The sequence below is a fragment of the Paralichthys olivaceus genome, chromosome 4, assembly GCF_024713975.1.
Source record: "Paralichthys olivaceus isolate ysfri-2021 chromosome 4, ASM2471397v2, whole genome shotgun sequence".
Classification (NCBI taxonomy): domain Eukaryota; kingdom Metazoa; phylum Chordata; class Actinopteri; order Pleuronectiformes; family Paralichthyidae; genus Paralichthys; species Paralichthys olivaceus.
The window spans coordinates 17,438,913-17,461,053 of NC_091096.1; the positions used below are offsets into that span (position 1 = coordinate 17,438,913).

Below are 22,141 nucleotides of genomic sequence, written 5' to 3' on the forward strand. Positions count from 1 at the left end.
CTGTTGGGCCTTGGCGTTGTATTAACTCTACTAAGTGCCATTCTAATTTTGTTTTTATTTGGTCTTAACAAAATCACATGTATCATTAACTGGGCTCTGTTCCATTCAGGTGCTCCAGGGCGGACTCTGGGTTTTGTCTGTGGCAGTTCACGGACATGGCTTCATTAAATAAAACAATTGTTCCTTCAATTGTTTGCACCGGTTCTTTTCCATGTGTGCACAGTGAATCTGCATGATAAGAAATACCACAACCTTGAGAAAACTTAATCACTTCAATACAGGTCGTGCTTTAGATGCAAAAAAAGAAAATAAGCCATGGCACTCTTTCTATGGAAAAATACAAAAACAGGCTAATGTGTGGCAAAGACAAAAAAATGCATCTACCAATGCAGCACACTGTTGTTCAACAGGCTGATGTGTGAGCATCAATTAAGGTCACCTGCTCATGGTTATTCACTCACACTCAGGACACCTTGATTGAAGCTGCCGTGCTGCTTTGGTTTCAGTGAACGACCTGCTGCTGCTGCACAGAGGGATTTTATCTGAAATTCATTTTATAGATGAAAAATTACCCACAATGCTCCCCACAGTTGGAGAATGGAGACTGAGATTGCTGGGAGCCGTGGCCGTTGTTTGCAATTACTCCGCAGCTGCTTGTGAAGCCATTGTTGTGGTGACTCTGTGCAATGAAATCCTTCTGAAAACTGCGCTCGCCTTCACCAGCGGAATACATTTTTACCTGTCAGCCATGCTGAGGTTGAATGCGTTTCTCCGGCTGACACTGGCAGGTGAGCTCTTCTCACGAGACCGACTTGGAGTCTTCAGCTGCTCCACCTGGCCTTCATCACAGACCTTGAGAAACAACAGCTGCTCTCTTCCATGTGGAGGAAGAGGAGGGAGATCTGTCAAATGGTTTAAGTGGGTCCAGTCTGTGCTGCGTGTCGTGTCTGAACTCTGCCAATGTTCTCTGTATGTTGTTGTGACCGTCCTGGCCCTCGTCCATGCTGCACCAGTGGTTCTGTTGGCTCTGTGCAGGAACTTCAGACTCACTGTCTCCACCGTTTTAACTTTATTTGGATGCATCCGACCCATGCTGCTCACAGCACACACTCTGACTGGATACTCCACACAGGCACTCAGCATTGTTTGGGGCCTGTCATCTCTTTTTATATAAACAGGAAATTAACTGAAAATGTTATTTCAATTGTCAGATATCCTTCCAGTTTTTATTCTAATGAAATAAATGTGATGTTTTTGCTGACCTGTTTAGTGAAGCACAATATACTGTCGTCATAGTGAATACTGTTTACTTAACTGATGTTATTCTCTCATCAGTGGATGTCAGCTGTTGAAGCAGCAGTTAATTTCAATGAAGGTTTTTAAAAAATCATTTGCACAACAATTAATATTCTAAAGCCTTGCATATTTTAAAAGAGTTGAGAGAGTGAACGTTGCTGATTTTCTCATTTTTTATTGAATTGATATGAAAGTCTTTCATCTGGACTTTATAACTTTTCCGTGAGACTGTTTGCCTGAATACTGAATCCCAATTATTACCTGCACCAACAAAGTTCTATTTTCACCCCTGACTGTTGGTTGGGTGGTTAGGTCGGATTACCACAAAACTCGGTGGGAGGATGTAGCATAGGACAGGGAAGACTCCTTCACATTTGGTCCACATCCAAGAATTTATTCATTACTTTCTTTAACATTTCCAAGAAAATAATTCATGGATTTAGATTCTTTAAAAAAAGCTTGATTGAATTTAAAGGGACGGGTGCTCTCTACTGGGGGCCATTAGCTGTTTTCATATGGATCATATGGAGAGGTACATATTAGTCAGGTTTTTGTGTTGGAGCTGCTCAGTGATCAAGGTCCACGTTAACCAGGGAATTACACCTTCTGTGTACATGGTCGTCTCACTTGCCGACCTTCATGGCACCTGCAAGCTGCAGTCACAAGATTGATTCAAGCTTCCAAAGATTTGAATATGATCAAAAACGCCAATTGAATATTGAAGAAGTCCCTAAATTAAGAATGCATCTCAAAAAAAGATCAGATATAACTACTCTCTCATGCAAGGGAAAAACTATTAAAACACTCAAATACATAACTATGTTCTGCTGCTTCTTCCACTATATCTTTGGTTTGTTTTGTCTTTTTCTGTGCGTGCTCAGAGTCTCTATTCGATTAGAGAAATACAAATTTCAAGCTTTTTTTTTCACTAGAGATTCCCACGAAAGCAGGTTCCACCTCTTTCCACTCTGTAGAAATGTTCTTTGTCCTGTTGTGTTGAAACGTCAGCACCGTTTTAACGTTTCTCACTTCTGTCTTCTGTTAGTTTCCACCGTTATTCCAACAGTCTCATCACGGATCATGTGTACGTCCTCTTCCTTCAGATATCAGTGCTCAGCTGTGACCTCCGACACTTTAAACTCCGGGGTTGGAGACAAAACAGGGTGGATTTAATGTGACCCTGTGGTCGTGTTTTCTTGTGAGGGTCAAAGGTCGTCGTCAGGTCACAGGTTCGTGTCAGTGAACATGGTGTGCTCCTTCCTCACGGTGCTGAAACCTTTGACGGTGTCGACAAACTCCTCATCTTCCATAAACTATCAGAGAGGAGAGTAGAGGTTGTATTCTATTTAGAATGTATTTGCTTGTTTCAGGGGCTTGCTCCACTTTCTCTATATGATGTATCCTAGCAACATACAGTTTATCAATTATTATTGTATATTCAGGGTCTCTCACCATCCCACTGTCATGTCCTGAGATGTTTGGGTCCCACGTTCCATCGTCTGTGAGCGACTTGCCGTCAATCACCTGGCTGACGCTGCGCCTCAGAGAGTTCACGCTGAGGATCCCGAGCTCGCCCTGAGGAGGGGCGTCGTCAGAGGGCTCACACTTAGCCTCCAACACTTCCTAGAGAGACAAAATAAACACATGACGTATTATGCACAAGCACAGAAAAGCAGTTCTTTGAGTGCGTGTGTGAGTCTGCAGAGTTTTACCTCCATCTTCATGGTGAAGCCCTTGAGTGTGACACTGTTGGAGAAGCCTGTTGTGTCAGGCACGGTGTCAAACTGAGGCAGAGAGGGTGAGTTTAAAAGAAATGCACCGAAACGAATAACTTACACTGTAAATGAAGTACATGGTATGAAGTGAAGTACATGGTATGAAGTGAAGTACATGGTATATTCATACACAATTTGTATCCTTCCATTGAATCCTTCTTTACATGACACAATACCTATTCAAAAGAAAGGCTACTTCTTGTGTTTTCTCGTTTTCATCATTTCTTCTTCCACAAATGAAGCACAAATATAACTTCCGAGTTATCCATAAAATGCCTTATACAATGTTTTATATATGTATATATCGATAAAACCAGTCAAATGCCAAATTCTATCACACATATCATGTTTTTTAATTGAATTGATTTGTAAATAAGGAACTCACCAAGACAGAGTTGCTAGATGGGTAAACAGCCATGGGGCTCCTCTTCCGCATGGGCAGGGCCACCAGAGGGGGTCTCTCTCGTGTGAAGGGGGGTTTGTTTAGGGCCTGAGCGGAGGAAACAAAAACCTGATTATAGTTTTTTATAAGTGTTATAGGTTTAAACCTTATATGAGCTGCATTTAAGCTGAAAGTATTTTTAAGTCTTACTGTTTTCTTTGCACCCACCTTGAAAACGAAATCTCACTTCAATATAACACTGTATAAGCAGATTTATTCAAATGTTACCCAGCTCTCCATTCTTACCTTTTGCTTTTCTTACTCAGAGGATTTGTTTTTATCGTTCACTTACAATGACCTGTGACGTCTGAAGCTCTCCCTTCTGTCGCCCTCATTATTTACTGTGACAAAGACTAACCGGGGGTCCTCACCTTATGAAGGACAACACCCAACACGACGGCCAGCAGCAGGAGGGCGATGGCTGCCATCACTACGATGAACCACAGCTCCTGGACGACCGGCCGGTTGCCAGGACCTCCCTCTGCCCGCTCGCCGCTACCACCACCCACTCCTCCATCTCCTCCTACCCCATGAGGAGTGGGGCTCTGTGAATCTGGAGGTTTGACAGAAATTATTATTTAAAATCTCTTTCAAATCAGCCAGTTAAGACATGGTTATTTAAAAATGCCACGTGCAACATCCTTTTTATTTGGATTTTAATCTCATATCACTGGAAAAAAATATCTATTGTGAATACAACTGACTGAAAAAAAAAATCAAACCACCACATCCTGGTAGTTTTGCATATGTAGCCACACACAGTCGGATGAGAGACAACCTCAGTGCAGGTCGTTTTTAAGTAAACTACAGGCACAATTTGAGTTCCACATCTAAATCAGCAGTTAAATTCTCATCTTCAGGGATACATCTAACAGACAGACATCACAAGTCATGTCAAGAAAGAAAGACAGTCAACCACACACACACACACACACACACACACACACACACACACACACACACACACACACACACACACACACACACACACACACACACACACACACACACACACACACACACACACACACACACCTGTGAAGGAGATAACAGTGTAACTGGAGACATAATAGCTTGCATGGCCTAGTTTCTAACCTGCATACAGCACCATGCTCTTTAATCAACCACTTTTATCCATTTCTATTACCATACCAGTGTGTAGTCTTAGATATGTCAAGACCTTGAATATTTATTGGTATTTTATACAATATGTTTATAGGAAGGTTCTTATATTAAGGCCTGGTTAGATGCCAGTTGATAGTTCTGCTTTCCAAGACATCCTTGTAAAGGCTCTTCAGTAGAAACCAGTTGTTTCAAAGGTATGATTCTTGTTGTGGATTTACAGAAAGAGAAACATGTTGAAGGGAGAGAAAAAGAAAATAAACTGCAGACAAACAGAGAGCGAGAGGAACGTGTGTCCAGCCTGAGACTCACCAGTGCTGGGGTCCGTGGTTCAGTCTGTGGCGGCCCGTGCTGGCAGCCCCTCGCTGTGTCCTGCATCGATCAGAAGGCCAAAGACTTCCGGGCATTTAGGATCACACCTGTCGCCCCATCAATATTTCACACCTGATACTTTTACCTGCCTCCTCAATCTCTTCAACACCACAGAGGCGAGGGACGAGAGACATGAGGACAATATTCCCATGGAGGACTCCTTCGTTTCCTAGAAAGCACAGGGAAGAATCATCTCTATAGTGCCTGAGCTAAAACAGACGCATGCGGCTGTGCTCCCCTAATCCTCTAAAACTCCCATCAACCTTTGCTTTTCTGCAGCAGTGTCATGGTAACAGCCAGGTGTCTGGTTTCAGTTTACCTGTAGAGGGATGGTAGAAGCCATATCACCCCTCTGCTCCTCAGGTGCACTGCTGGACTCTGTTCTTTCTTATGTTCCTCAGATGTAAAATACATGCATTATAATTCTTAATGGTGTTAGTGAACTCATGTGAGACCTCTATCAGTATAAAGACACTTCTGTGTGTATGTAAGCTGTCAAATATTATTCCAATATTTATTCCAGACAATCTTATATTTAGATAAACAGAGGTTTTCTTTTTACGTGGATTAATATAATTGTCACATTTTAGTTACTGACACATTTTAAACTGTGGTGTCATGATGAAAGTTACAGTGGTTTTGCAAGAGGGTTCAGTCTCTGCGTCACTGCCTATGCATATTATATATAGGCCAAGAGGAAGAGATTATTAAATATAATAATGTTGCTTCAATACAGGTGGGAGAAACAGCAGCAACATGAGAAATGATGACGTAATTATCAATTACTACCTTTGTGTAATTTGAAAATGGAGCAACACAAAGGCTAACTGTGCTTGTCCTCTGGCAGTTTTATTGTCACGGCATGACTTTCTCTTTTACTGGAAACAGACCAGAGGGAACACATTAGTGAGAGCTGGTTAATGTGTCTCACCAACTGCTGTCGTTTACTCACCAGAGTTCTGAAAGACTTCAGTGCTCTCAAGTGAAATAAATTCTGCTGCAGAAAGAAGCACAAGTCTTCATCCGAAAGCGAAAGTCTGAAAGTGAAGAATTGAAAAGCCGAATCCAGATCTTTTGCCAGATCCTTCAACTGGTTAGACCCTTCTGCATGTGCTCCAGCACTCACCATTCAGTGAAAAAAAATGATCATGCTAATCTATAAATTACTGTGAATAATGTCATCTGTCTAAATCCTCTTCAGATAAATATCAACATTAAAAACATTGTGGTTTAGTCGCCTGATGAAGAGTTGACCCCTTTTCTGTTTGTTCTATCTTTGTGTGTAACTGTGCTGTTGCTTTTCCTACAGGAAGAATCTGGCGGTGAAGGGTTTCGAATGGATCAGGCTATTTCTTCTAGTCAACTTATGGCGCTGGTCACATTCCCCACGACTCCCGCCATGATGGTGAGCACCTCGGCCAACACACGCTCACACACACACAAAAGATTTTAATCCAGCGGCTTCTGGCCCCCAGTTCTGATGAGCAGCTGAGCATGATGCAGAAACTCTACTCTTGCCTGCTCTTCATGGTACTCATCCTTCCCTCACTACGACTCACCAGGTAATTTGTGTTACTATCAGTTTTAATAAGCAACAGTTCCCAGCACGCACTTATAATATATAATTCATAGGTTAGCAATTAGTGGATTTTTGAATTTTTTTTGTCTTCTCAGTATCACAGGCTTATTCCAATGGCTGTTTCAACACTTATTCCACAGCATTTGGACGCTGAGGTTTGGGTAAGTAAATGTCTCTCTTCTGCTTCTTGCTATTTTAAACTTTTATCAAATATGTTGCAGTTATTTTTCTTTGGCCCTTAACAATACAAGTGACAAATGTGAAGCTGATAAGATGAACAGTTCTCAAGATATGTGTTTCATATACAGACACACATCAAGAATTTAAAGTAGATTACAGGATGTGTGGGTTTGTCTTCTTATCAAATGACCTCAGACACTTAAAACATGAAGTATTTGACACTTTATTGCATCAGTTCCACTAATAAATAGTGCCCGACTCCCTCAGTAACCCAACGGATGTGAGGATTCAGTGCAGAATCCTTGTTATCAATGTCTCCAGTCTAAATCAAATTCTGCTCATGTGCATGACTTACAAAACAATTCCAGTAACAACATTGTCCAGCTTTCAAACCCTTTTTCTACTGGCTCAGGAAAAGCTCACTGTCAGAGGAAAGAAACTGCAAAAAGTCTGAGTTAAGGCTTGATTGCAAAAGCAAGGTAAATATCTAGTTCCTATTTCTTCATCATAAACAAATGTGTGTGTGTGTGTGTGTACACGTATCAGTCTTTCCCTGGCTTCTGAAAAAGACATTAAGGAACATGCACAAACACACACACAACTCACATCTGATGTCTACATAAGCATCTACAGTACAGCTATGTAACTGCATATATGCACGATTGAGTCTCCAAGTGTCTTCACACCAATCTATCAGTGTTAGTACATTTGCTACAAAAACAAAAATAAGATGAACATATAAAATATATATATATGTTTTGGTTTACAACTGCCAAAGCCATTGTACAGATTTTTGGTTTGACAGTACATTTCATAAAGACGGTAACATTCACATTTCAAATCAAAAAGTAATTTCAATAATATAAAATAATGTCTTCTTTTTTTTTTTATGAAAATGAAACAAAGAATCAAGCAATAGCTACAGATGGTCCCATATTTCAGCAGTCATGGAGGGGTGTGGGCTGGCAGCTAGGTGCAACTTCTACTTCATCTCCCTGCAATTACGTCAGTTTTTAAATTAAGAGCAAACTGCAGACTAGAAGTGAGCGATAAGGTCTCTGATGAGCAGTTAAGCAACAGAAGTCAATGTATGAATCAAACCCAGCAGTGCACGGAGAGATTTTAGAGTATCTAAGCTGTCTGAGTATCACGTACCTAACATCCCCTAAAAGGTAGAAACAGTGCATGGTAAAAAAAACCTCACTCTGGTGTAGGTGGCTCGATAAACACTTTTTTTGTGCCAAAACCAGAGTTTAAAATCTGACAGACAAGGTTTATACAAAGAGGAAGCATTTGTAGCCTATCCAAGAAGCTTTCTACACAATAGTGTATTCATTAACTTTTCTGTGATTATGATGCTGCTCCTACAGTAAATTGTGCAAACTCCGAGGAAAGGCCAATTCAAAACAGGCAAACTGTGCTGTAATTATGAGAAATTGATGACCTGTGGCTTGGAATGATTTAAGATTGTTGTTTACTTCATCTGTGGAGTAAATACACTTGAAATGATTAGCAGCCAAAGAAAAATATTCCATATAATCTACAAATCATTGCACTAATGAAAGGAGTACCAGTAAAAAGGTTTTTAACAACCTAACTTTACGTCAGTAAACAGCTTTTTTTAAAGCAGCTCCCCAAGAGGCCAATCAGGACAAATACACACTGAGCGCCTGCTCAAAGGTTTTGAGTCAGTCCGTGTCACTACAGACTCTCACACCCAGTACAAGTGATGAAGATACACCAGTGCCAGCCCCGACCCTGCGACCATGGACGCAAAACAACTTCTCTAACAATAACATGACAATGATACCAAAGAGAGTATAGACATTGAGATATAGATAATATGGACAGTGAAGATGCACAGCTGTGGAAAAAAAACCCCGCAGCTTTAAAAAAAGCTGTAACATGAGACACATAAACGGGACATTTTCTTCTCTTGTTTTCTACAAACACACGCTTCCTCACTGTAGGTTCTACTGAGTATGTGTCTGCCAGGCTTCTGTCATTACGTGATGAATGGTGCCCTTCACTCGACTGTCACTGACTTGGCCAGGTTTCTTGGACAGTCCACCTAGATTTAAATGGAAGAGGTTAAAATGTGAGCACATCATCCCAAGCCTTGTCGCTTTCCATTCATTTCAAAATCCAATTTCCAATTACAGACATTGACAACTGTTTAAGGCTTTTAATATTGAAGACCTTATTCACTGAGTTGCTCTAAGAATGAAACTAAAAGCTGACAAAACTTTTGCAGCTGCTGCTAAATGATTATGGAATCAATCGATGCTAGAAATTGAACATGCTCCCTCCATCTCGGTTTTTAAATCCAGGCTTGAGACAAATGTTTATTCACTGATCTTTACCTGTTGTACATTTCTGCATTCGTACCTGGTTCTTTACTGTTGCTGTTGGTAAATTTCTCTGTGTTTTTACTGTTTATTTTAATATCCTTTTTAAATGACTGAGTTTAACTGTGCTTTAGAAAATAAATATTTACTATATGACAATGGCCAAGTAAAAAGGACGACATATAGGTTATAAAGGTCTTCTGTTGTTGAGTAAATGTGACATTCAAACTCTGAGCGACCCAGTGATACAGCTTTTATGATTCTCAATCCTTGTCCAGACACTTGGACAAACTTTTTAAAGTCTAGTGGGTGTGGAAAGATCTGTGATCATATAAATGTTTGCTTCTGTGTCAGAGCAGCAGCAGCACAGCTTGGTGTTAACGTGAAGACTCAACAACATAAAAACAAGAGCTAACTGGGCTTCACTCTCAGAACTGCTTTAAAAGCTGCATCAACACTGGCTTTATTTTTCTACCAAATTCAGCCAAAAAGAAAAACATGAAGTTTACAAAGCTACAACAGACAGTAGTCTGGCATTGCTAGACCAATTCACTTTTGTGAATGGGTCTGGAACTCCGATCGTTTATAAATTCAGCGGTGCGTGATCAAGACACGCAGAGCGAACCTCTGAAGAATCAGAACTACGAAATATTTGACAGTGCAGAGCATCAGAAAAATGTCAGTTTATATTCTGTCCGTTTAATACTCTCCAAAGCAGACTCAACTGGCCTCTCCATACCAGAGATAGCCATTTTGGTTGTCAATGAAAACGCTTAAGTGGTGCTTTCTATTGGCCAGACAAGTTAATGGTTGGAAATTAGTCAGAATACAAGAGCAACTGGATATGAGCTCATTGATTGTTTTGGTTTCCAGGCTAGACAGAAAGTCCAACCCTGTTTAAACAGTAAGCTGCCCTATATTGTCTTTTATCATTATCCAAAAATCAACAAATGCATATACAGTATACCTCTGTGCTTAGTCTAAAAATGTTGATTACCTGTAAAAGTTTTGTTTGAGTAATTCGCCTATAAAGCAGTCCTGAGGTCTGCTAGATAATTAGGGCATAGATCCTATAATTTCACTGTGGGTGTAAACACATCTCCCATAAAAAATGTGAAAAATTTTCTCACTTGTCTACAGAATTTGTAAACAAGGACACATTGGTGATTATGAATGTTTTATTCAGAATAGTCTAAAGACATTCAATTCCTTTTTTTTGGCATGAAGACTGAGAAAAGGAGTCTTAACTAGCAAATCACTTGGAATTATCATCAGTAACCACTGAGCCTGAGGGGACGGTACTTACGTCATAACCTCGGAGCACAGCCAGGTGGAAGGACAGCAGCTGCAAAGGTATGACGCTCAAGATGCCCTGCAGGCAGTCCACACAGTGAGGCACTTTGATGGTGCGGCTGGAGTTCTTGATGGTCTCGTAATCATCTTTGTCACAGATCACAATAGGACGGCCCTGTGCAGGGGAAATACATCAATCAAATAAAAGTCTCCAAACGTCAACTACATCATGTGTTTATTTGATTTCTAAACCTGGAAAATACAATTTTTTCCGCCCATCTCGGTCAAATTTCACACCTCTTAAAACCACATCTGCTGCACATTATTGACAGCAGTGATGTCACACTGAACCAACCCCTCCCTTGCATTCACTAAGGATCAGAGGTGTGGCACAGCAAGGGCTATGAAAAATTAGCCTAAGATGCAAAATCTGTTGTGGTCACCCAGTGTTCATGTGTTTGAACTGATCATGGTCTGTTTCTCAGCAATAAAGAAAAAAGGCAAAATAAAAAATGAGATGACTAAGTCAGTAACCATAACAACTGGATATTTTAAATGGATAATAACTTTAGGGGGGAAATATATCAATGATTTATACATTACCTTAGATTTTTATCTTTTGTGTAAGTGTGTGTGTGTGTGTGTGTGTGTGTGCGTGCGTGCGCCTCACCTGACGGGCGACGACTTGCTGCAGGGCATTCTGACATTTGACGTAAGTGTGGTCTCTCATGATGATCATGATGACTGGCATGAGTTTATCCACCAGGGCCAGTGGGCCGTGTTTCAGCTCTCCAGCTAGGATCCCCTCTGAATGCATGTATGTGATCTCCTTGATTTTCTACACAGGTTATACAAAACACCAACAGGTTTAGGAAATCCAAACGTGCATTGTAGTCATTATGGTTCATAAAAAAAAAAAAAGATAAGAACACATCAGTTCAAATCAAGACTTTTTTTTACTATTAAAAAAAAGGAATGAGATGTACAATCAGAGAAAATCATTTATAAAATGTACTCATTACAAAAATTCAACCTTTTGGCAAGAGAGAGAAGAATAATCTAAGATTACTTTTATAAATCCTGCTGAAGACAACTGGTGTATAAAATAGAGCAGTTATAAAAGTTTTCACGCAAGACAAAGACAAAAGAAAGATGAAACTTAAAAAAGGTTGCATTTGCTCACCAGTGCTCCTTCCAGGCAGGTAGCGTAATGGTAGCCTCTGCCCATGATCAGGACACTCTTCTGCTGATACAACTCCGTGGCCAACTTCTGGATCTCATCATCCAAAGAGAGGACCTCCTTAATCAGATCTAATATGGGCAGAAAAGCAATTATGAGTCAGTTTTTTGGGGGAGCATCAAAACAACCTTATGAGTGCTTTGGTGCTGTCACATGCTAGAACCTGGACTGGACAAGCTCATAATGTTTTGCAGGGAGCAGCAGACATTCCTTATTAGTTTACCATTAAAGCCATCCCATCATATGCTTTAGATCCAGAGCAGCATGCGACGGCTCGCAGCCTCCTCCCTCCTCCTCTTTTTTCTACTGATCCCTCTCTCATAATTTAGCTTACTCCAAGAGGATTGTTTGGACAAACAACTAAAATGAAGCTGGCTTTGGGTTGTGCTTGATCTTTGCTGCAAGAGATGGTTTACCATCCCTTTATGTTTTAATCTCACATGTGATCAGGATTTCCCTGACTGAAGCAGAACTCTCCCCTGGCTTGATTTACCTGGAAGAATTCTCAGACCCTGGATTATCTCACGCCGTCTGGGCTGCACTGAAATCCTGTCATCGCACATCAGCAGGGCAAACATGATCAGGGCCACAAACTGACTGGTGTAGGCCTGCAGAAAAAAAGAAAGTCAGGATAGGAGCATATGTGGTATTATGTCAGCATATTAAAGAGCTATGGGTGTGCAGTCTGAGCCTTTTGAAATTGATCGACAACGATAAAGAAAACTGTTGTATGATGACGTGTGTGCACACATAAAAAACGGTCACTTCTTGGATCAATCTTGGAATGTCAATATATATATATATATTGACATTGCAAGACTGCTTGTGGTGACCAGATCACTAAAGGTCAAGTGGTTTTCCTTTTGTGCAACAATACTGGAACCAGAGCAGCAACCTGATCCTAACTTTGGCGTCATCCAACAGAGTTTGTGGAGCCTTGAGCTTCTTGTCTCCTTGTTTTGATAGTGAACTTAGTGTCCAGCTAATAATCTGCACCAGATGACAAATGGCAGGAGAGGTAGATTTGAGTACACGCTATGCAGCATTAAAATGCAGCGAAGCTAGTGCTGCTCATGCTGGAAACTTGGTACACTCACACACCCGCTCTTTGTAATCATTCTGGAAATGTCACTGCTCACAACCTCAGCATATCTGAGCTTCGATGCCTGTCGTCATCACCAGCCCCCCCTCTCTGTTCCTCCATCTCCCTGCATGTTTGGAGGCCTTCCATGCCCATTTGGGAGATTTAATCAGTGTTCAGATGGAGCCAAGTCCTTTCACGGGACCCTCTGGACTCAGAAATGCGAGTGTCTGCGTCCAAGAAAATAGCTGTAAAACCTTTACACTGATTTCTTTTCCTCCCCTGACAGCACCCTAAGAGCAGTCTCTCTGAATTGTGACATTGAGTGCTGTGGGCTCTAAAGGGGCCAGCTTATTTGTCTGTACTCTATTTTTTCATGCAGAACATACCATCTGTTGCCCGGCAATGTAAAACCACACTTACATTCAGCTGAAATATGAACAACCCTCCGTCAAACCAAAACAGCTGTGGACTAGAAATCAAACGTAACCCTATAAATTCCCAAAGGACACTTGTGTAATTCAATAAGGCATCCTTCTTCCATTTACTGTCAGTTGATGAGACAGCAGGATTTGACTTTTGACAGCATCTAAGTATTCCATAAATCTTGCATATTCACCAAATGAACCAGAAAAAGCTTTTTTTCTTTGAGCTCTTTCTCTTTTCCAATTAACAAAAGAAAATAATTTGTATTAAACAGGGAAACAAATAAAATTGAAGCCAAATAGATGAGTTTGAAGTCATTTAGCAGCTAAGTGTGATACATATTGACCAGTGATCTGAAGAGGAAGGCAGTGTGTGTGTGTGTGTGTGTGTGTGTGTGTGTGTGTGTGTGTGTGTGTGTGTGTGTGTGTGTGTGTGTGTGTGTGGCCCAGCCAGCCAAGCAGTAAATGATGGCGTCTTTGAGGCATGCTTCGAGGCTTTGGAGCAGAGCAAGAGTCACTGAGCCAAGCCCAAAGGCTTAGCCAGGGGGAACCTGCTCCACTCTCTTTTCTATGCTCACTAACTGGGGCCGAGCTCCACGACTTCTCTGCTCTTCCTCCAAGTCTAAACTGGCAAATGCTTTTGGTTTTGGAGAAAAGGAAAAATGAGAATCCTGACTTTACATGGAGTCAGTCTTCTTTAGCTCCCTGAGGAATAAGAGTGCAGGAAAATGTCAACTCGCAAAGGCGAGTCTGGTGAGTCCGGATTCACAATGAACTTTTCAGATGGGATTTTATTCAGTGTCAGAGGGTGTGGAGTTCAGTTATGAGATGATGCAACAAACATGTGAAAAGTTGCTTTAAAACATTTCATTCTTCTAAAATGGATAAATGTTGTCAATTCAATCTTATTGATCTTCAAGTAAGTAAATACAATAAATGTGCTTTCTGTCTTACAAACAACCTGAAAATATTCAGTGTCTTTCAAGCGAACAACATTTGAGAGGCAACGGTGAATTTTTGAAGATTTCCAACAGAAACTTCAAATCGAATATCAAACTTGTTTTCAACTACTCAAGTAGTCTTCTAATTAAAACAAAATATTTGGATTATTGTGATTTACTGTCATAATTTCAGGTGACAGTTGTTTAAATGTATTTTTATTTGTCTGAGCAGCTCATGTTTTGCTTGAAAAATCCATGTCCAAACTTCATGAGAGTTAACCAGAGCAGCAGTCATGGCTCACCTTGGTGCTCGCTACTCCGATCTCAGGCCCAGCGTTGATGTGGACTCCGCAGTCGGTCTCCCTAGAGATGGAGCTGCCTACTGTGTTGGTGACACCCACAGTCAGAGCCCCTCTCTCCTTACAGTAGCGCAGGGCCATGAGGCTGTCAGCAGTCTCCCCTGGAGGATTGGCAGGAATGGGAAAACAAATCAGTCTATTCAACGCAACAGCTCTGACAACAAAACAACGCTGATTTATTAGTTAGGTCGGAAATTGCTTTTTCACAATCCAGGAGTCTGATTTGGAACAGGTTCACAGAGAAACCACAAGGCGAACCACAGACATCGCTCATAAATAAAAAATAAAAAATAAAAAAAAAAATAAAAAAAAGAATGCCACCATCAGCACAAATTCCCCAGGCAGAGTGTTTAGGTAGAGAAAACTCTACTGTGCGGCAGAACTTTGACTTAAAAACTTTGACCTACTGAACGTCAAACTGCTCCCTATGAAACTAGAAGATAAATAGGGAATAGGGAATTGCAGATGGCACCGTCCTCCTCACCTGACTGGCTGATAAAAAAGCAGACGTCATCTCGGAACACAGGTGTGTTCCTATCCAAGAAGTCACTGGCCAGCTCAATCATGACAGGCAGCTCGGTTAGCTCCTCCAGGACCTGACGGGTCTGGGAAAGTAACAGAGGACTGTTTAGCAAAACAAACCTGTTGAGCACATGTGCTAACCCATAAACTTCACACAGCTGTGTCCACAGTATGGACATCACATTTCATACTTGTCTTACGAACAAGATAGCGAAACATAAAGATTTAGATGGTGTGCATTTACACCGAAGGCGGACAGCATTTGTCAAATGGCTACTCACCGCTACTCCAGCATGATAGCTGGTGCCGCAGGCTATAAGTATAAGTCGCCGACACCTCTGGATCTCTTTGATGTGGTCCTTCAGTCCACCCAGCGTCACTGGAAAGCAAACCAAACCGCTAATCCATCATTCTGCTCCAACATTTTCCATCTCATAAAAAAAAAAAAAAGGCCACCAGAGTGCAGAGAGAATCACTGACAAGGTATATATGTGCTTTCCTATTCACAAATCCTGAAACAAACATCTGAGCAATGTTTCAGTGACATGCCTGAAGAAAGTAGGCCAGCAGAAAAGAGTGACTGTTTATGTTTTAGAGGTTATTCAAAAGTTGGAATTTGCAGCAATAAATGTGTAAATCTGAAGAGAGTATACTGGGACAGAGTGGAAAAGTGTTGTCTCAGTGGAACATTGATGTAACAGCACCTATAATCAGACATCTCTCTGACCTGTGTTGTCATCGAAGTTAACTCTCCCTCTCATGGTGTTGACCACAGACTCTGGCTGCTCAAATATCTCCTTCTGCATGAAGGAGCTGTAGTTGCCTGTGGTGAGATAATCAGAAATCAGGTTAACTTTTTCAAAATTGTTTAAAGAAAGAGAAATATGTCATTGACGCACATCAACCTCCTGAAAATCTCAGTTTTTCACTGGAACAAAATTTGTTTTTATGATTAAAAGAATCCCCTGGAAATGCAGGGAGTTGCTGTCTGTTTTAGTTTTTTCGTTCCTTTATTAAAATTCTGAGCCACAGTGTTACGTCATCCCTTACACGAAGACAAACATGAAACATCGGGGAGACACTGTTTTGCAATCAATTATAATCTGTGACAGTGACATATGAGGTTTTTATTCTGCCTCTGAGAGCAATTTGGAATGAGGTTATTCAGCAGAAAGTCTCCAGAAACTGAGGCAGAGGAGAGAGGCTGAGTAATGACAGGAACACAAAGGAATGTCAAGAGCAGCCAGCTTCAGTTCGCCTCTGCCCTCTGCTGGATTACTGAGGAACAGTCAGTGGAGGAGAGGACACTTCAGAAAAATACGTTTGCAATGTACAGGAATAGCAGCTTGATGATTGATAAATCATTTCGGTCCTTTTTGTCAAACTGATTCCAGCTTCTCACGTATGAGAGTTCGCTGCTTGTTTCTGTAATTTATGAAGGCAAATGAAATATGTTTGCTCTGACATAAACTATACGATAACACTAAGGCTCTGGGATGTTGTGTTAGGCTATTTTTTTACTTTGTTTTTCTACTAATTGATCTTTTATAGACTTGGTGATTGCTCATCCAACCAGTGGGTGAGATAAGACAGATCCATTTTACCAGTCTGTAAGACTAACAGTCAAAACACAATGTCAACCAGGTCAACTGGCAACATGAAAGGACTCAATCTCCTTTTTATCTGGTTAACAAGTGGAAAAAGAAAAAAACAAAGAAGCTAATTTTTGGATAAAAGGGTTTTACGTCAATTCATGGGTCATTTTTACGACAGAGGCTTCCCTGGAGTGCAAGTGATCCAGCAGGGTTGTAAATATCGGAGTGATAAAAAAGATAGCCTCAGGACTAGACGTCAAAAAGCCAGTCTCCCAAGACTCACACAATAATAACAGGACAGAAATTACAAGGGTCCAAATTACAAGGAAGACTTCAACAGATGTATCTTCAAATGTGGCTTTGAGTTATTTATGATGGCGAGAAAATGTAAACACAATGAAGTCCGACCCTCCACTCACCTTTCATGATCTGCTGCAGCTCCATCTGCAGGGACTCGATGGCCCGGGATGGGTAGTCTCCAGCCCTGCGTTTTATCCTGTGGATGGACAGCCGGCCGTCCATCACGGCGGCCACATCGTCATCCTCCAGGAAGATCACTCGATTTGTGTGCTCGATCACTGCGCTGTCATGACAGGAGAGACAGACGGAGAACCACATCAGACATTTGATTCATGAACGTATCAAGGAGGATGTGAAGCTGTAAAAGGTGGATACAAAAACTGCCATCTGCTGACCTTGCATCCGAAGCAAAGTAGTACTCCACAGCTTTCTCATCCACAGGGAACAGGCAGGTGTCCTGGTCGCTCCTGGGTAGAGCACCGCAGCTCTTCTTGTCTTTACCAGCTGAGAAAAAAAGAAACGAAAATGGGCCTCAGTCATGCCTGCGCAGTGTGTGGAAAAATTAGAAACAGATATTTTCTACATTCATAAAACAAAGATCTTACAGGAGCGGTAGAGCACAGGAATATGATCTGTGGACAGCTTGTGATCACTCCGCACTCCCATCAGCAGAGGACTTCCCCTCCTGCACAGTAACATTTAAATGATATAACAATACTTTATTCTGCAATAACTTAAACAGTTCGACAGCATCAGCGATGGCCTACCTAGTGCCAATCGCCTCTCCGGGGTAATGGACACTCTTGAAGACCAGGGCAAAAGCTCCTTCCTGTCAGGTGGAAGAACAAACTCATCAGACTTTCATCTGCTGATCACAGAAGGAGAGGCAGAGTGCACGAGCAGATCCTTACCAGCTGCTGGATCACCAGCTCCACCAGTGTGGAAAAACTGAGGTCGTCACTCTCGCGGTTGTCATACATGTACTTCACCAGTTTGGCGATTGTCTCTGTGTCGGTTTCCGACTCAAACTCGTAGCCTTTGCTCTCCTGTGGAGATTGAGTTAGAGAGTTAGTCTAACACTAACCCATAGAGTGATGACAAAATGCCTATTATAGTTTTTGAAAGATATGTGCTCACCAGGAATTTCCTCAGGTCTTTGTAGTTGGTGATAATTCCATTGTGAATGACAATGAATTCTGTAGAACAGAGAGATCATAATCATAAAATAATCATTTTTACGATATGATGCCTCCACCCAAGTCAATAAAAACAGACTGAGCAGTTATGGAAATGCAAGATAAAACATTAAGCTGCGTGAAATGAAACAGCTTTCAATCTTTAACTCAACTGACCATTGCTCTTATCAGATCTATGTGGATGGCTGTTGACTGGGCTTGGTACACCGTGGGTGGCCCAGCGGGTGTGGGCGATGCCGAGGTGAACATCAAACTCCACATCTAGGTCAATGTCCTGCTGCTCTAAAAGTCAAACAAACACAACCAAACAAAGACTAAACTTAGTATCTTAATGGTTCAGTCACATACAGGATGACAAATCAAAACTGATTCTCCTTCTGTCAGCTTACTGTGGATCTCCTCATCGAGAGCCTTCACTTTTCCACGTTGCTTGATGATTTGGATAGATTTGCCAGTTGACTCCTTGCCGTTACCCCCATCGATCCCCACACCTAACAAAAAACAAAAATGAAGAAATAGCATGAGAATAACAGGGATTACAAGTCCTTCAGTATCAACGGGTTGGTGGAGATTTCATATTGCAAGTAATATACTGTTTTTAGTCTGATGACAGAGCTGAACTCCAACTGAACATGCTACTACATTCAGTGAAGGTTTGCAAAAAACTGTAAGATGTTGATGAAATGCAAATGAACTTATCACACAGTAAATTAGCTCCATTAATGGTGCAATACGTCTGACCCAGCCTCATGATAATGGCTGTTAATTCGTCTTGCTTTGAGTTCCCCACATTTTCAGAAAAACAAATAAACATCAAATGTGAATGATGAAGGTGAATCATATGCTGCATTAACATTGGCTTGCGGACACTTAAAGGTCCAGTGTGTAAGATTTAGGTGAAAGGGATCTATTGGCAGAAATTTAATGTAGAATAATCCTTATGATCTATCATGTTTGGAAGGGGAGGGTGAGGGGCATTCAGCTGCAACATGAAACTTCAACACTCGATCTCACTAAATTCTACACACTGTACCTTTAAGATGACATCACACGAGCAGTATAGAGGATTTTTATGTTGTTTTATTACGTCTCAAGTCTCGGTCACCAGTTACTCGTATTGTATTGGATTCGGCTGCTACAAAGTTAACTTCTGAGACTCCAGAAGTGTTTTATGGATTCAAACACTTCACCCAGTCCTCCACCGCAGAGTGGTGAGTAGGTAATGAGTGAATTTTCATTTTTCAGTGAACTATCTCTTTAACGCAGGCAGTGAGGGGACAGAGAAGGAAAAGGTCTGATAAATAAGCAGGAGTCTGTTGTTGATGTGAATGTTGTTGTTTTGTTGCTCTCACCCGCTGAGTCATAGCCTCTGTACTCCAGACGTTGCAGACCTTTGAGGAGGATCTCAAGGATCTCACGGCGAGTCCTTGGCACATGGTAGTTGAGATAGGCAAAGATTCCTAAGGAGAGGAAAACAAAAGTCTTAGAATAAAGCTGTGTTTTCTTCATAAAAAAATGTGGGTCTGTTGACTACATTTTTTTGTAGCTTTCTGTCCACTTTAAAATTCTAGGCAGGCACTTAAAAGTTCAGGTTGAATTCAACGTCAGTCAAACTGGTCGATCTAGTTGTTCTTATGATTATACCATCATAGTTTCTGACCTGAAAATGACAACAATATGTCGAGGTGACTGAAGAAGAACGCAATCTGATTCCTTCCGGACACAGTGGAACAAGCATTTACTTTGTGACGTACCGCTCTACTATTACAGGCTCCATGTCCAAAATCTATTTTGGGGATAATGCATGACAAACCTGCCCTACAGGAGGTGTGATGGTCCTGGAAAACAAATATTGCTCTCTCCAGCAGTAGAACCTGCTTGGAGACAATGGAGTGTTTCTGCTGGGAGGCGTAACAAACTCTCAACCCAGAGTCTGGCTTTAGTCTGAGAGGCTTACATATAAAGAACATAGCTTTGAGTTTCATTTAAAGCTGCATCATACCCGTGTCAATCAGTCAGTCAGACTAAGGTGCATGTGCCAAACACACTGAAAGACAGGCCAGCATAAATCAAGACTTAACAGACGTTATTGGTAAATTTGAGCAATTATCTGCAAATGTCTGAGATCTATGGCAAATCCAATACCTGATATCACACACTGAGGAGTGTCTCACCAACTGGCTATATACAGAGCATAAGCTTAGAAAGGAAAACACTTGAACCTCAGTGTGTGATACAGCACTTTACTACTACACAATGTTAAATTCTTTGGTGTGATGTTTATTAGTCTGTGGTTATATTGAGTTATTGGTGCTGCGGGTCATTGTTGTCCTGGAGCTGCCTGTCTGACGTATGCTGTAAGGAACATGGTGAATTTCCAAAAGGATGAAATAAATATCCTTCTATCCATCTATCCACGGAGGAGGCATGTAAAGAAGGCTTTATACAGAACTGAGCACTGAGAAGTAAATGCCAACAGGGAGCCAGAGGGTCCAACAGAGCATCCATTTATCCATTCATTCATTCATTGAGCAGCGGGGGAGTGAGGGGCAACTGGACATGGTTAAGTTAGTTGTAGTGACAGTGATGGGAGACAGAGTCCCCGGTTATCAGGCCCAAGTGAGACAAGACAGGACCATAGACTGTATAAAAAGAGGAAAGGACACAGGCGACGCTGATACCAGCAAAACATCTCGACTACATTTCCCTGTGATACCGATCTAAGGCATCATTTCCCGGGTACTCCGGTGACATTGTTGCGGCATCACAAGCGAAGCCCCGGTGTTACATCCCCCACACACACACATGTATAACACGACTCTAGCTAAAGTGTAACGACCTCGTAGCTCGTGGGTTTATTCCAATCAAACACGCTGCGAGAGGTTTGAGAGGAAAGTTACGCTTTTGTCGTAATGCCAGCGCAAATCACGTTAGCTCTGTGTTAGCAGGTTAGCATTTCTACGATGTTTGCTCATGTCGACTCGCTGCTCGAGCCTCCACATCCCAACTCACGCGCGGACAGCACGCAGGAGGAAAAGGAAACATGTCTGGTGGATGTTTAAATGACCAACAGGAGCAGCAACATCAGCTCGTGTTCGCTAACTCAGGTTAGCCACCCCTAGCAGGCTATTTCAACTGGTTTGCGGGTTTAGCCTTTAGCTGGCGATGCTAGCAACGTGTCGCATATGATGTACGTGTTGTTCCAGAGATTAAAGAACATCGCACATCCCCCCCGTGAATTCTGTAAATGTAGGTACGTCCTGTACTCACCACACATGTCTTCAGTTTGGCTGCTACTCTGGTAGCTGGGTCCGTCTGTCACATAAGCTTCGTCCCCCCACCGTGATCTTACCGAATCAGAGCCAACCAGCCGATTCCATGGCGCCTTCTGATTGGTCGAGCGGCCTGTCAGTCGGGGTTGCACCTACCGACGCAGGTACTCATGACGTGGCATCAGGATGCGGATCCGTGAGCAGGACGAGGATCCCGATGATGAGTCTGACGTCTAAAACTAACACGACCGCACAGACCTGAGCTGCAGGACGGTACACAACTCATCCGTAATGAATAACAGAAGGATCGATCTTTGATTGTGAGTCAACAATGTGTCCACAAAAGACACAGTTGTTCATGGCCTCAATGAAGGGATTTGGTCCGATGTGGCAAAATATGTAAAATGCTCAAGATGAGATTAGATAAAATGAGATAAATTATTTAAAACAAAACACGTTTATCAATCTTAATATTTATCTCTTATGATTATTGCCCTTATAGTGTGTGTCTGTAATTGTGTTTGTTGGATGTTGGGGCAATGGCAATGTCATTTTTTAATGGGTATGTTTCTATAACTTATGCTGCTTATCGTTGTTGCTATGCCACTACTAATACTTGATTATTACTTTTTAACTGATGCTTCTCATTTTTCTATCCCCTTTGCTGCCCATTCCAATTTCAGTTCTCTAAATATGCCTGCTCTTTAAAATCAAAATCCATAAATGATTCCCTGGGAAAACAGAAAATGTTGAGAAACGTTGCAATGTTAAAGTGAGAAAAATGTCCTGGATCTGTCCCTGAT

The 22,141-nt window shown here is 41.6% G+C and overlaps 2 protein-coding genes across 2 annotated transcripts; both read right to left on the reverse strand.

Annotated features, from left to right (window-relative positions):
• Nucleotides 1-1,455: 1,455 nt before the first annotated feature.
• On the reverse strand, nt 1,456-6,137 carry LOC109633746 (usherin). The gene is made up of 7 exons (XM_020093785.2): nt 5,097-6,137; nt 4,948-5,007; nt 3,885-4,066; nt 3,457-3,561; nt 3,009-3,080; nt 2,749-2,919; nt 1,456-2,609 (listed from the first exon to the last, which is right to left on the reverse strand). The coding sequence occupies exons 3-7, from the start codon at nt 3,939-3,941 to the stop codon at nt 2,520-2,522; spliced, it is 495 nt and encodes a 164-aa protein (XP_019949344.2). The 5' UTR covers nt 3,942-4,066; nt 4,948-5,007; nt 5,097-6,137; the 3' UTR covers nt 1,456-2,519.
• Nucleotides 6,138-6,973: 836 nt separating this feature from the next.
• Nucleotides 6,974-21,631, reverse strand: LOC109633638 (glutamine--fructose-6-phosphate aminotransferase [isomerizing] 1). Its single transcript, XM_069523982.1, has 19 exons — nt 21,337-21,631; nt 19,419-19,526; nt 18,456-18,557; nt 18,223-18,348; nt 18,008-18,066; nt 17,782-17,916; nt 17,638-17,699; nt 17,476-17,555; nt 17,266-17,374; nt 16,990-17,153; nt 15,703-15,798; nt 15,257-15,354; nt 14,938-15,058; nt 14,397-14,554; nt 12,141-12,255; nt 11,591-11,718; nt 11,078-11,245; nt 10,421-10,582; nt 6,974-8,837 (listed from the first exon to the last, which is right to left on the reverse strand). Exons 1-19 carry the CDS (start codon nt 21,341-21,343, stop codon nt 8,793-8,795), a joined length of 2,043 nt encoding a protein of 680 aa, XP_069380083.1. The 5' UTR covers nt 21,344-21,631; the 3' UTR covers nt 6,974-8,792.
• Nucleotides 21,632-22,141: the final 510 nt, after the last annotated feature.